General features: G+C 44.7%; 1 protein-coding gene across 1 annotated transcript in view; it reads left to right on the forward strand.

Annotated features, from left to right (window-relative positions):
- LOC143274915 (E3 ubiquitin-protein ligase TRIM45-like) overlaps positions 1-11,395 on the forward strand; it is a 99,153-nt gene extending 87,758 nt beyond the window's left edge. The window contains exon 2 of the mRNA XM_076578901.1: positions 1,228-11,395. Coding sequence (XP_076435016.1) covers positions 1,228-2,884 — 1,657 coding nt within the window. The 3' untranslated portion in view covers positions 2,885-11,395. The remainder of the gene's footprint in view (positions 1-1,227) is intronic.
- The last annotated feature ends 1,105 nt before the right edge of the window (positions 11,396-12,500 follow it).

Below are 12,500 nucleotides of genomic sequence, written 5' to 3' on the forward strand. Positions count from 1 at the left end.
GTATTCTGTGTTCTGTGTTCTGTATCAATGTTGTTGTTGCCGGGTGCTGGGATAATAAAGTATTCTGTGTTCTGTATCAATGTTGTTGTTGCCAGGTACTGAGATAATAAAGTATTCTGTGTTCTGTATCAGTGTTGTTGTTGTCGTCAGGTACTGAGAAAAAAAAAAGTATTCCGTGTTCTGTGTTGTGTGTCATGTATTTTGTATTCTGTGCTCTGTGTCAGTGTTGTTGCTGCCAGGTACTGATATAATAAAGTATTCTGTGTTCTGTGTTGTGTTTTGTATTCTGTGTGTTCTGTATCAGTGTTGTTGTTGTCGTCAGGTACTGAGATAAAAAAAACAAAAAAAACAAGAAAGGCAAGGCCTTCAAGACTCACTTGTGATAAATTACGTCCCCTATCATTAATTACAAAGTAATTTCCCTTTTTTTTACTATCTGCACCAAAACGTTTGCAAAATAAATAAAAATTCCATGCTTAGCAAAAGAAGTTCCTGTTTGAACAAAAAATGATAATAATGACTCCTCTAGTTGTTGTGTCAGAATAAGAGGTCAAAGTGCCAAGTTTAGAGAATACAAAAATTATAAATATAACAGTAAATGCAGTTTGCATATAATTAGGCTTCTTTTTTATTTTTTTGTGCCCATCCCAGAGGTGCAATATTGTTTTAAACAAGATGACTGGAAAGAACTGAATTTTTCCTATTTTTATGCCAAATTTGGTGTCAACTGACAAAGTATTTGCAGAGAAAATGTCAATGTTAAAGTTTACCACGGACACACAGACACACAGACACACGGACACACACACACACACACACACACACACACACACAGACAACCGAACACCGGGTTAAAACATAGACTCACTTTGTTTACACAAGTGAGTCAAAAAGTATTCTGTGTTGTGTGTCTTGTATTCTGTATTCTGTGTTCTGTGTAACTGTTTTTATTGTCCCCAGGTACTGAGATAAAAAAAAAAGTAATCCGTGTTCTGTGTTGTGTGTCATGTATTTTGTATTCTGTGCTCTGTGTCAGTGTTGTTGCTGCCAGGTACTGATATAATAAAGTATTCTGTGTTCTGTGTTGTGTGTCTTGTATTCTGTGTTCTGTGTAACTGTTTTTATTGTCCCCAGGTACTGAGATAAAAAAGAAGTATTCTGTGTTGTGTGTTGTGTGTCATGTATTCTGTATTCTGTGCTCTGTATCAGTGTCGTTGCTGTCCCCAGGTACCGCCGACGCCAGGAGCGGGACCGATACTTCACGCAGGCCGTGGACCTGAGCAGCATCCACAGCAACATGTCCACCACGGAGGCGGGCAACAAGCTGGCCAAGGAGATCCACGAGGAGTTCCTCACCTGCAAGATCTGCCTGGAGGCCTACAAGTCGCCCAAGAGCCTGGACTGCCTGCACACCTTCTGCGAGCAGTGCATCGAGAGCCACGTGCTGTCGGAGTACAGCTACAAGAAGTACAGCGACTACCGCGAGTTCACCTGCCCGCTTTGCCGGAAGCGCACGCAGCTGCCGCTAGGGGGCGTGAAGAAGCTGCCGGACAACTTCCTGGTGTCCTCGCTGGGCGAGGTGGTGGCCCGCCAGAAGCCGTCCAAGTTCCCCTTCTGCGACATCTGCAAGCTGGTGAACCGGAAGCACCGCGAGGCGTCCTCCAAGTGCCTGGACTGCAACAAGCTGCTCTGCAAAGGCTGCGTGGAGCTGCACCGCCAGACCAAGGTCACCAAGAACCACAGCATCTTCGATTGCGAGATCGAGAAGGACATCGAGTGCAAGGAGCACCAGGAGGAGGTGATCCGCTTCTTCTGCGAGCCGTGCGAGACGTGCATCTGCGTGCTGTGCACGTTCAACGAGCACAAGGACCACGAGATCACCCAGTTCGCCCAGGCCGTGCCCAAGTACAAGGAAGACATACAGGGCCTACTGACGGCCTGCAAGTCCAAGACGGAAATCTACGACCGGCAGCTGGGCGTGCTGTCCAAGTGCGAGACGGTCATCAAGAACACGGAACAGCGCATCCACGAGGCCGCCATCCAGTTCATCGCTGACGTCCGCAGCCGGGAGAAGCAGCTGGTGGACGAGCTGCACGGGCTGTACGGCAAGGAGGTCATGGAGCACGTGCAGCGCAAGGACGAGATGCAGAACAAGCTGGACTCGCTGAGGAACACGTGCAACCTGACGGAGCTGGTGCTGAAGGGCAAGGACATCGAGCTGCTGCTGCTGAAGAAGCAGGTGCTGGACAAGCTGAGCAGCCTGGCCATCATCACCCTGAAAGACCTGCCCCAGTCCGTGCACAAGCACGTGGCCTTCGTGCCGGGCAGCGTGGACCTGGGCGAGCTGTGCGATCAGAGCAAGGCCGCCGCCCTCCGCTCCCAGCACTCCCTCCCCGCCGGCACGGGACACGTCGCCGCCAACGGCGTCCACATCCGTACCTCGGAGGCCCAGACCGACATGGACTGCGACAGCCGCTCGCGGATGGTGTCCCGCTACATACAGACCCAGCCCCACCCCCGCCACACCCACCAGCAGCAGCCCCCTGTGGAGAACGGCGTGGGGGGCAGCCCCGGCCTGAAGAGCACGGTGGGCACGGGCACCGACCTGATCAGCACGCAGGAGAAGGGCGTCAGCACGCGCTGCCAGCACGCAGACACCAGCACGGACGAGGGTACCACCACCGCCACGGGCACGGCCCCCGACCTCTGCTCCTCGCCCAGTGCCCGGCGTGCCCGACGGCGCCGGGAACGTGCCCGGCAGGAGATGTCGGCGAAGTCCGCCACAGCAGGCTCCTCCTCCTCCGCCACGATGGTGTCGGCCGCCGACGGACGCGGGCCTGTGCTGAGCTACAGCAGCAGTATAGACGAGAACCACTACGGCTAGGCTGCTGTGGGGATGACCACCTCAGACCTGGGACTTTACGGCTTGAGAGGACTGGTCACCTCCAAAAACCTAGGACTTACAGTCCAGAAAGGGCTGGTGACCCTTAAACTAGGACCCCTGCTAGAAAGGACTGGTGATCGTAGTCCTAGGACTCCGGCTAGAAAGGACTGGTATGGAAAAAAAAGAACCAATGCGAAGTGAGGACCTAGCAGCAGCAGGGCAGTGCCCAGGGTACAGTTTTGAGGGAGGGGGATCACTTTTTGGTTTGAACCCTCAAGAGTTTCGTTTCGTAGGACAGTGGCTGGGTGTGTTTGGACGGAAGAGAAGCAGTGCAGTTACAAGCTAGAAATTGTAAAGAATTTTTTTCTGTGGATGGAAACCATTGTTTAGAAGCAGAACCATGAAAACTACACACGAATAATTAGAATCAGAATGTTGGCTAGAAATCACTCAATGTGGGTGAAAGTTACTATGGGTTGGGCACTTCTGAATAAATTATTTGAAGGTGCTGCTTTTACAAAACAATTTTTTTTAAATTATTATAGAGAATCACATTAGTTTGTGGACTGCCTGCCTATACTATGCCTGTCTGTTGACTGAATGGTTGAGAAATACAGAGGACAACGACAGGAGAATGTTGTTTCGAAGATTCTCACATGAAAGTGCTCGAATAGTGATTAGTACTGTCGGGGTTCTTATTTGCAGAAAAAAAAGTAAACACATATGCTGAAATGAAACAGAATGCCGGAATGAGAATATGCTATTCATCTCCGGCAAAAGTATGCTAGAGATTCGATTTACATAATCATTAATGATAAATTTTCTTTTGATCTCTTTTGTTTTTTATAGTATGCTGTGTAGAATTGAAATCCTTATTTTCTTTGTGTTGTGTTTTTGCTCGTATTTTTTAGGATCATCAAGACTAGGTCTTGTTTATGACAGCTGGGATATCGTAGAAAATTGTAGTTAGATGTTGTTTATATACCTAAAAGCCCCAGTTACTGGCGTAGTTTTGAGCAAAGACAGAAAGTCCCAAACTGCATGGACTGTTTCCGAGTAGGGAAAAAGGAGACACAAGACCGCGAGAGAAAGGGAGATCAATCAGGTAAATCAAGTACCAAACAAAATACATCTGCACAAAGGACAAAAAGAATTTTTTGTATGTCTGTTTCGGTAGATAAAGCGTGGGAAACCATAGAATAATACACACAAATTCTCGTGACACTTATAATAAAAGAAAAATCCTGACGCCAGATAAGTTGTCTCTTCACAATATGAAGTGGAATGATACAAGAATTTAATTAACAACCATCAAGGTCTTCATCTTCCTTCAAGTTCAGATGTTCACTGTTATTGTTAAGAAAAGCTGGTGTCTATAAAAAAAAGTTTTCGTCAGTGTGAGATGAGAATTTGAAGAAATTCAAATTAAAACTTTCTGGCACTTTTCAGTAGCATTAAGATTAGGATGCCCGTTTATCCCCCTCCAGTTTCCAAATCTGCACACCTGAGATTTTCGTCACACACTGTCGTCCACAAGTGCACACCGATTGTCCTTTCTTTGACCTTGACCTGGAGTACGGTCAAGGTTTATCAATACGTTTGGGTTTTGAGGGCATGTCATTTTGTTTTCATAATTATGGTTATGCTCCACCCAGTCCGATTTGTTTTCCTTCCATCGAATTCAGCACGAACATTAAAGGTGCTCCCTTGACTTCGTGAGTTTTATGCAGCTGCGGGTTTGACTGGTCAGCCGTGATCAGCAGATAAAGTCAGTCTGTGCGTCCCATAATTATGGGGATCCGTTTGTGTCAAAACCCTTTCAGGAAATAACGAGATTTCAATGTCCATCCAAACTGACGCATCATCTTACTGCCTGACATTGGTGTAATTGTCATGGTAACTTGGCAAATTCGGTTGAAAAAACCCTCTGAATGTTAGTGCCAGTTATGCGGTATTTTCTTCACACAGAGAGAGAACGAGCATAGAATGCGTGTGTTGCCTTATCCAGTAGCATGTCATGACCATGCAAAACAAGAGACTGGCCAAAAGTAAAAATTACGCCATGTTAAAATACTTAAATCGGCCCGGAATGTTTATTTTATTTTATTTTATTTTATTATTCCATGGCAAACTACACTGGGTGGGTTTTTTTTTCCTGAGAGAATAGCCTTTTCGTTGTGTGTGTGTGTGTGTGTGTGTGTGGAATGCATGTGGAATGCATTATCCATTAGCATGTCAAGGCTTTGCAATACAAAAGGCCGGCCCAAAGTATACATTTCGCCATGCTGGAATACTTATATCGGTCCGGAATGTTGTTTTCTTTTCCAAGGCAAAGTACACTGAGTGGTTTTTTGTTGTTGTTGTTTTTTTTTCCTGAAAGCCTTTTCTTTTTCCCTCCTACACTGATCTTTTTGTCCGCCATGTTTGATTTTTGTAAGGATCTGGCTCACGTGACACGAGCGGAGCCAGTCACTGGCTTGCACCAAAGGTTTCTTGAAACAAGGTGCGGGGATAAAAAGCCTACAGCACCTGCTGAACAGAAAAAAACAACAACACACGCTCGAACCAGATTTCGAACTACATTTCGAATGTCACACGTTGTCAACAGTTTCCAGACAGCTTGTTTTCATACTGTTTCGAAAGTCTCCCGTGTGACATGGGCTTTAGGAACTGACACAGACATAGAGGAAAGTGTTGTGACTGTCAGTGAGTTCTGGTCCAGGTCACATGAGGCGATCTTTGCTGCAGCGCTCGCTAAGTTTGCAAAGAGTTAAGAATGTTCCTAAGTGTGTGGAATTAACTGTAGAGTTAGGGACATTCTTAGAGGACTATAAGCAAACTTAGCGCTGCTAAGTTCACTCATGTTACCCTCCCCTGGTCCAGTGTGCGTTCTGGCAGTCAGCGGGAACGTTCGGTGACCAAAGCAGTGTTGTAGTTCCCCTTCACCTGTCAGTGGTACCATGGCAGAATCGATCAGGCTTTGGACTAGTGGTCCAGTGTACACCTGTGACCGGGGGTTCGATGCCCTGTATCGGCACGGTGTTAGTGTTCATAGGAAAGGCACTTGGCTTCACTCCGATTTTCCTTACTCGACCATACTGACGGGTATATCACGTGCTTTGTCTGTGCACTTGAGCGAAGTCCATTTCAAACGAGTTGTTCATGCGAAAGAGGGAAGGAGGTGTACCCCGACTGTGGTATCCATGTAAAATGAATGAAGTCCAGTGTCAGTTTCACTGAGTGCTCAACGGAACCAGGCGTTTCAGGCAGTGTTCACACCAAGCCCAGCCAGTTCCTATCAATGGCTGACAGCAACTGGCCGAGAATTGTGCGCACGTCATTTTGCGTTTCCCGCCCTGTATGCCGGCGGTAAGTGTTCACACTGGTGACCAGCCATCTCCAGTCAGCTTTTGGATTTGTCGTGTTGACAGATGAGACGGATGGCTGGTCAGAAGGGACCTAACTCTTCAATGATACTCGTAGCTTGAATCCCAGTGATATTCGTTTCTTCCGTCTGGAGAGCGCCGTAGCTGACGGCAACTGGCTGTGTGTGACTGAAGTGTGTTGCTGTGTCAGGCTGACGGCAACTGGCTGTGTGTGACTGAAGTGTGTTGCTGTGTCAGGCTGACGGCAACTGGCTGTGTGTGACTGAAGTGTGTTGCTGTGTCAGGCTGACGGCAACTGGCTGTGTGTGACTGAAGTGTGTTGCTGTGTCAGGCTGACGGCAACTGGCTGTGTGTGACTGAAGTGTGTTGCTGTGTCAGGCTGACGACAACTGGCTGTGTCTGACTGAAGTGTGTTGCTGTGTCAGGCTGACGGTAACTGGCTGTGTGTGACTGAAGTGTGTTGCTGTGTCAGGCTGTGAGCAACTGGCTGTGTGTGACTGAAGTGTGTTGCTGTGTCAGGCTGTGAGCAACTGGCTGTGTCTGACTGAAGTGTGTTGAAGTGTCAGGCTGACGACAACTGGCTGTGTCTGACTGAAGTGTGTTGCTGTGTCAGGCTGACGGCAACTGGCTGTGTGTGACTGAAGTGTGTTGAAGTGTCAGGCTGACGACAACTGGCTGTGTGTGACTGAAGTGTGTTGAAGTGTCAGGCTGACGACAACTGGCTGTGTGTGACTGAAGTGTGTTGCTGTGTCAGGCTGTGAGCAACTGGCTGTGTCTGACTGAAGTGTGTTGCTGTGTCAGGCTGACGGCAACTGGCTGTGTCTGACTGAAGTGTGTTGCTGTGTCAGGCTGACGACAACTGGCTGTGTCTGACTGAAGTATGTTGCTGTGTCAGGCTGACGGCAGCTGGCTGTGTGTGATTGAAGTGTGTTGCTGTGTTAGGCTGACGACAACTGGCTGTGTCTGACTGAAGTGTGTTGCTGTGTCAGGCTGATGGCAACTGGCTGTGTGTGACTGAAGTGTGTTGCTGTGTCAGGCTGACGGCAACTGGCTGTGTGTGACTGAAGTGTGTTGCTGTGTCAGGCTGTGAGCAATTGGCTGTGTCTGACTGAAGTGTGTCGCTGTGTCAGGCTGACGACAACTGGCTGTGTCTGACTGAAGTGTGTTGCTGTGTCAGGCTGACGGCAACTAGCTGTGTCTGACTGAAGTGTGTTGAAGTGTCAGGCAGACGGCAACTGGCAACTGGCTGTGTGTGACTGAAGTGTGTTGCTGTGTCAGGCAGACGGCAACTGGCTGTGTGTGACTGAAGTGTGTTGCTGTGTCAGGCTGACGACAACTGGCTGTGTGTGACTGAAGTGTGTTGCTGTGTCAGGCTGACGGCAACTAGCTGTGTCTGACTGAAGTGTGTTGAAGTGTCAGGCAGACGGCAACTGGCAACTGGCTGTGTGTGACTGAAGTGTGATGGCAACTGGCTGGGCTTAATGTGAACGTGGCCTTAATGAAACGATGTATAGCATGTGCGAATAATGACGTTTGTATCAAGCGAGGTGAGTATGCCAGTGACTAAACAGCATGTCGGGTGACACGCCTTTGCACAATGATTGAGGCGCATTACAAGTGAGGTATCTATGCATGTGAATGTAACAATACTGTGTATAACCAAAGCTATGGAAGCGTATATTTTTTAAGGTGTATATGATCAGAGCACCAGTTTGACTCATTCAGTGAGTCTGTATACAAATGTATCGTCTTTCTGCCCATGTGAGTAGCAAATATTATATATTTCAATTATCTTTTTGTTGTTGTTGTTGTTGTCAAGTATTGTTTCAAGCTCTCGAGTAAACTTTGTCTAACTGTATCGAATCAGTTGTAGTAGAGTCACCATCATGTAAGAAAAAAAATTATATATAGATCTACTGTATGCATACCAAATACCATGAACTCATATTCCATATCATATTCCATATCTGTAACTATGTATTTGTGTCTATTAATGGATGTATTGTGTGAGTGTAGACCCTGGATATGAGAAAGGTGCAGGTAGCATGAACTGGGTGTGCGTTTAACGTGTTTTTCTTTTCTTTTCTTTTCGTCGTCTTCTTTGAATGCGAATAGAAATGAACAATTTTCGAAGTATATGCAATACATAATCCAGAATGGAATTATTAAAGCCGTGTGAAAGAATAAGACAGCAGGCACCATTTGAATGAAATCCACTTGGAGGGAGCGGTGAGGGGGGACGTGGGGGGCGGGGGGGGGGGGAATTAGCAATGAAAACATTCATCACACACAACAGCTACCCCCACACGCGAAAGAATCGGTCTATATATATATATATATATATATATATATATGTCGTTAGTGTGTATAGTCATGCAACACACTCATCATCTCTTTGTTATAGAAGAATGTTATATAGTATATTCATATTGAGACTGTAGTGAAGTGTTTGCATGGAGGTAACGCATTCGCTTAGGAAGCGAGAGAATCTGAGCGCACTGGTTCGAATCACACCGGCAGTCGCCAGTATTTTCTACCCCTCCACTAGACATTGAGTGGTGGTCTGGATGCTAGTCATTCAGATGAGACGATAAACCGTGGTCCCGTGTGCAGCATGCATTTAGCGCACGTAAATGAACCCACAGCAATAAAAGGGTGTTCCGTGGCAAAATTCTGTAGAAAAATGCACTTCGATAGGAAAACAAATATAATTGCAGGCAGAAAAAACAAAACAAAAAAACTCCACAAAAACAAATGGGTGGCGCTGTCAGTGTAGCGTCGCGCTCTCGCTGGGGAGAGCAGCCCGAATTTCAAACTGAGAAATCTTTTATGACAAAAAAGAGTAAATACAATACAATACAATACAATACATTATCTTCTCAACAGTACCAAGCAAAATAAAGAAAAACAAAATCAATCAAACAACAAACAAACAAATAAAACCAGCATAGACAATGAAACGAACGGAAGGAAGAAAGAAAGAAAAGATAGAAGAGACATGTATACACGAAAACAAACAAACAACGGTGAATGTGAATTGACAAACTGACATCGCTAATCAAGACCAGTTCTCTCTCTCTCTCTCTCTCTCTCTCTCTCTCTCTCTCTCTCTCTCTCTCTGTGTGTCTGTCTGTCTAGTTCTGTGTCTCTGCCTCTGTCTGTCTCTCTGTCTGTCGGTCTCTATCAGTTAGAAGGGTATTCTGACCTGGAAATTCTGTGCGAGAAATTAATATTCTCTTTTCTATCGCTCTGTTTCTTTTGCTATCTGTTTCTGTCACTTTTTGGGGGGTCTTGCTGGTCCATTGCTCTGTATATGTTTGAGAAATTATTTTGCAAGATTTTGGTGCAGTTCTTTGGAGCTTAAAAAAAACAAAAACTTTTTAATTTTTTGGTTTTCTTAAATTTTGAATTGTGTTGTGTGTTTTAGTGTCCAAGAAGTAGCAGTTGCCCAATGAGAAATTTCGGCTGTACAAGACATAGTCTGTTAGAATTGTAGTTTTAATGTAAAAAAAACAAAACAAACATGTTGTGTATAATTATTACTGTTGTTTTTTTGTTTTTTAAATATTTTTTTTTATATTATTTTGTGTCCACTGGTGATAGATTGGTTGAGATAATCTGCGCCAGAAATGCATTCTTGGGGAATTTATGTTTTATGTGCGGTGTTGTTCCACCAGCGTAGCTGTGCCTACTTTTCTTTTGCAGTGTTTTTTGACTCACGTGTGTGAACAAAGTCAGTCTGTGGAATAATAACTCAGAGTGTGTGTTAGTGTATGTGTGTGTGTTTCCGTGGTAAACGTTATAACGTTGCCATTTTCTAGGCCTCTACAGCTGGCACAAGAACCGGGCTTTGTAGGATGGTAGCTAAGCATATGGGATGATAGGTTTGTATAAAACCTTTGAAGTCATTCGCTTGATAATGATATAGGAATCGGGGCGAGAGGTCAAAGGTCAAGGTCATTATTCAGGGGAAAAACAAAAAAGGGAAAAGAAAACGCCTGGCTGAGACTTTTTCTTTCAACCAAGTTTAATCAAGATGGAGTTTTGACTGGTCACTGATAAATATTCATCCCTGTAGAAATTAAAAAATCAGAGGTGAATAGTCAAGGTCACTCACATCGTGGCATATGATAATGATTTAGAAAAAAAAAGAAAGTTTCTGTGTGCAAGAGAGAGAAGTTTTTGAATAGAATCTTCTTCGAATTTTGGTGAAATGATTGGTGGTGGTGAAAAAAAGGGCAGACGCATGATGGAACGTTTTCTTTAAAATCCAGTTTTTTTTTTCTTCTAACATGGAATCGTGGTTTGTTTTAGCCAGAGTATAAATGCTGTGTAAATTCAAAGGTAGAGTCAGGTCCATGTGTTTCTCTTTTTCACTTGTCTGCTTTGCAGTGTCTTTTTTTTTTTTTTAATTTTAGTTTTATATTTTTAATATGATTGCGTCGTTGGATAAAGGGGGCATCACACGTGAGTTTTGAAGGCCATGCCTTTCATGTTTTTTTCCCTTGGTTCGTATGATTTTGGGGGGTTTTATGATGTTTTTTTGTTCGGGATTTGTTTATAAACTCTCATCAGCGGTAATATGATGACCCTGACACAAGAAAGACTGAATATATCTGTTTCTCTATCTGTCTCTCTCAGTTAAGCAAACACACACACACACACACACACACACACACATATATATATATATGTATACATGCACACACACACACACACACACGTTTTATATCACTTAATCAAAAGTGGAAAGACACACACACGCACCCACGCCCCCCCCACCTCCGCCTCTCCCCCGTCTCTCTCTCTCTCTCTCTCTCTCTCTCTCTCACACACGTAATCACCCCCGCCTCCTCTCCACCTTCCCCCCACGCCCCCACACACATGCACGCACACTTATGTGGGTGGTGTTTTAATGAACAGTGGAGGGTGAAGGTTGCCAGTTGTACAGGTGTAGTGGGGTTGTGAAAATTGTTATAATTTTTTTTATGGTGTAGCTGTGTGACAAAGTTGTGGGGGCACAGTTGTGGGACAAGTGCAACATGATTCTCCTTCTTGGGTTGTGCTGTGCGTTTGTGATGATGTGTTTGTATCAGAGGAGAAATAAATAAATAAATACACCTTGGGAAGATTGTGGTGTGCGGTGTTCTCTTCTCTCTCTCTCTGTGTATGTGTGTGTGTGTGTGTGTGTACGCGTGCGCGCGTGTATAGTGTGTGCGTGCGTGTGTGTGTGTGTGTTGTTTGTGTGTGAGCGCGCGCGCGCACGCACGCGATATCTGTGGGTGTATGTGTGCGAATACGCAGATGCAGTACCGTTTCATTCTTTTGTATATATGTGTTGCGATTCCAGTCTCAGCACTTGGTCGTGTTCACTGGTTCTGCATTCGTATACCTACTAGTATGAAGAACATAGTGCAAATGAATAAATAGACAAATGAGAGAAATGGAGAATGTGTGTGTGTGTGTGTGTGTGTGTGTGTCCGCGCTTGCTTGCATGTGTGTGTGTATGTGTGCGTGCGTGTGTGCGTAAGAGTGGTCGTATACAATATCATTTTATTTTTTTTTTTTTCCTCTCAGTTTCTGCCTTGTTGATTATCATTTATTGTTCTTCTTTGTTGTGCCTTCAGTATCAGTGTGCAAATAGATAAATGAATAAATAAATGAATACAGAGACAAACAAATAAATCAATCATAAAAAATAAAATAAAATAAAATAAAATAATTAAAAAAGAAGAAGAAAGAGAAGAATTTTCCCAAACCGAAGTTCGAAGAGCAACAACTCCTCAATGGAGACGATTGGTTTGCTTGCCTCCCCTGCATAGTTGCACTGACAGAACAAAAACATTTTCCTTCTGGGATTGCGTCTAGCGTTCGTGATGACGTGTTTCTGTCTCTTAATGACGTAAACGGTGCTCTCTCTCTCTCTCTCTCTCTCTCTCTCTCTCTCTCTCTCTCTCTCTCTCTCTCTGTGGTACGTGTGCATGAACAATCAATATATTTTCAATTACTATTTTGAATACCTGCCTGTTCATTTCTTCCGTTAATTTTCTTTGTTTTGCTTTCAATACCAAACTGCAGGCAAATGAACAATCAAATTAAACGGAGAGAAAAATTAATCGGAGAGTATGAGGTAGTCTTTCGGATGAGACGATAAACCGCCGCCCCACTGTGACATACTGACATACATACATACATAATGATATCTATTTTTTTTTGTATAGGGCTGAATC

The sequence above is a fragment of the Babylonia areolata genome, chromosome 29 (assembly GCF_041734735.1).
Source record: "Babylonia areolata isolate BAREFJ2019XMU chromosome 29, ASM4173473v1, whole genome shotgun sequence".
In the NCBI taxonomy this organism is placed as follows: Eukaryota; Metazoa; Mollusca; class Gastropoda; order Neogastropoda; family Buccinidae; genus Babylonia; species Babylonia areolata.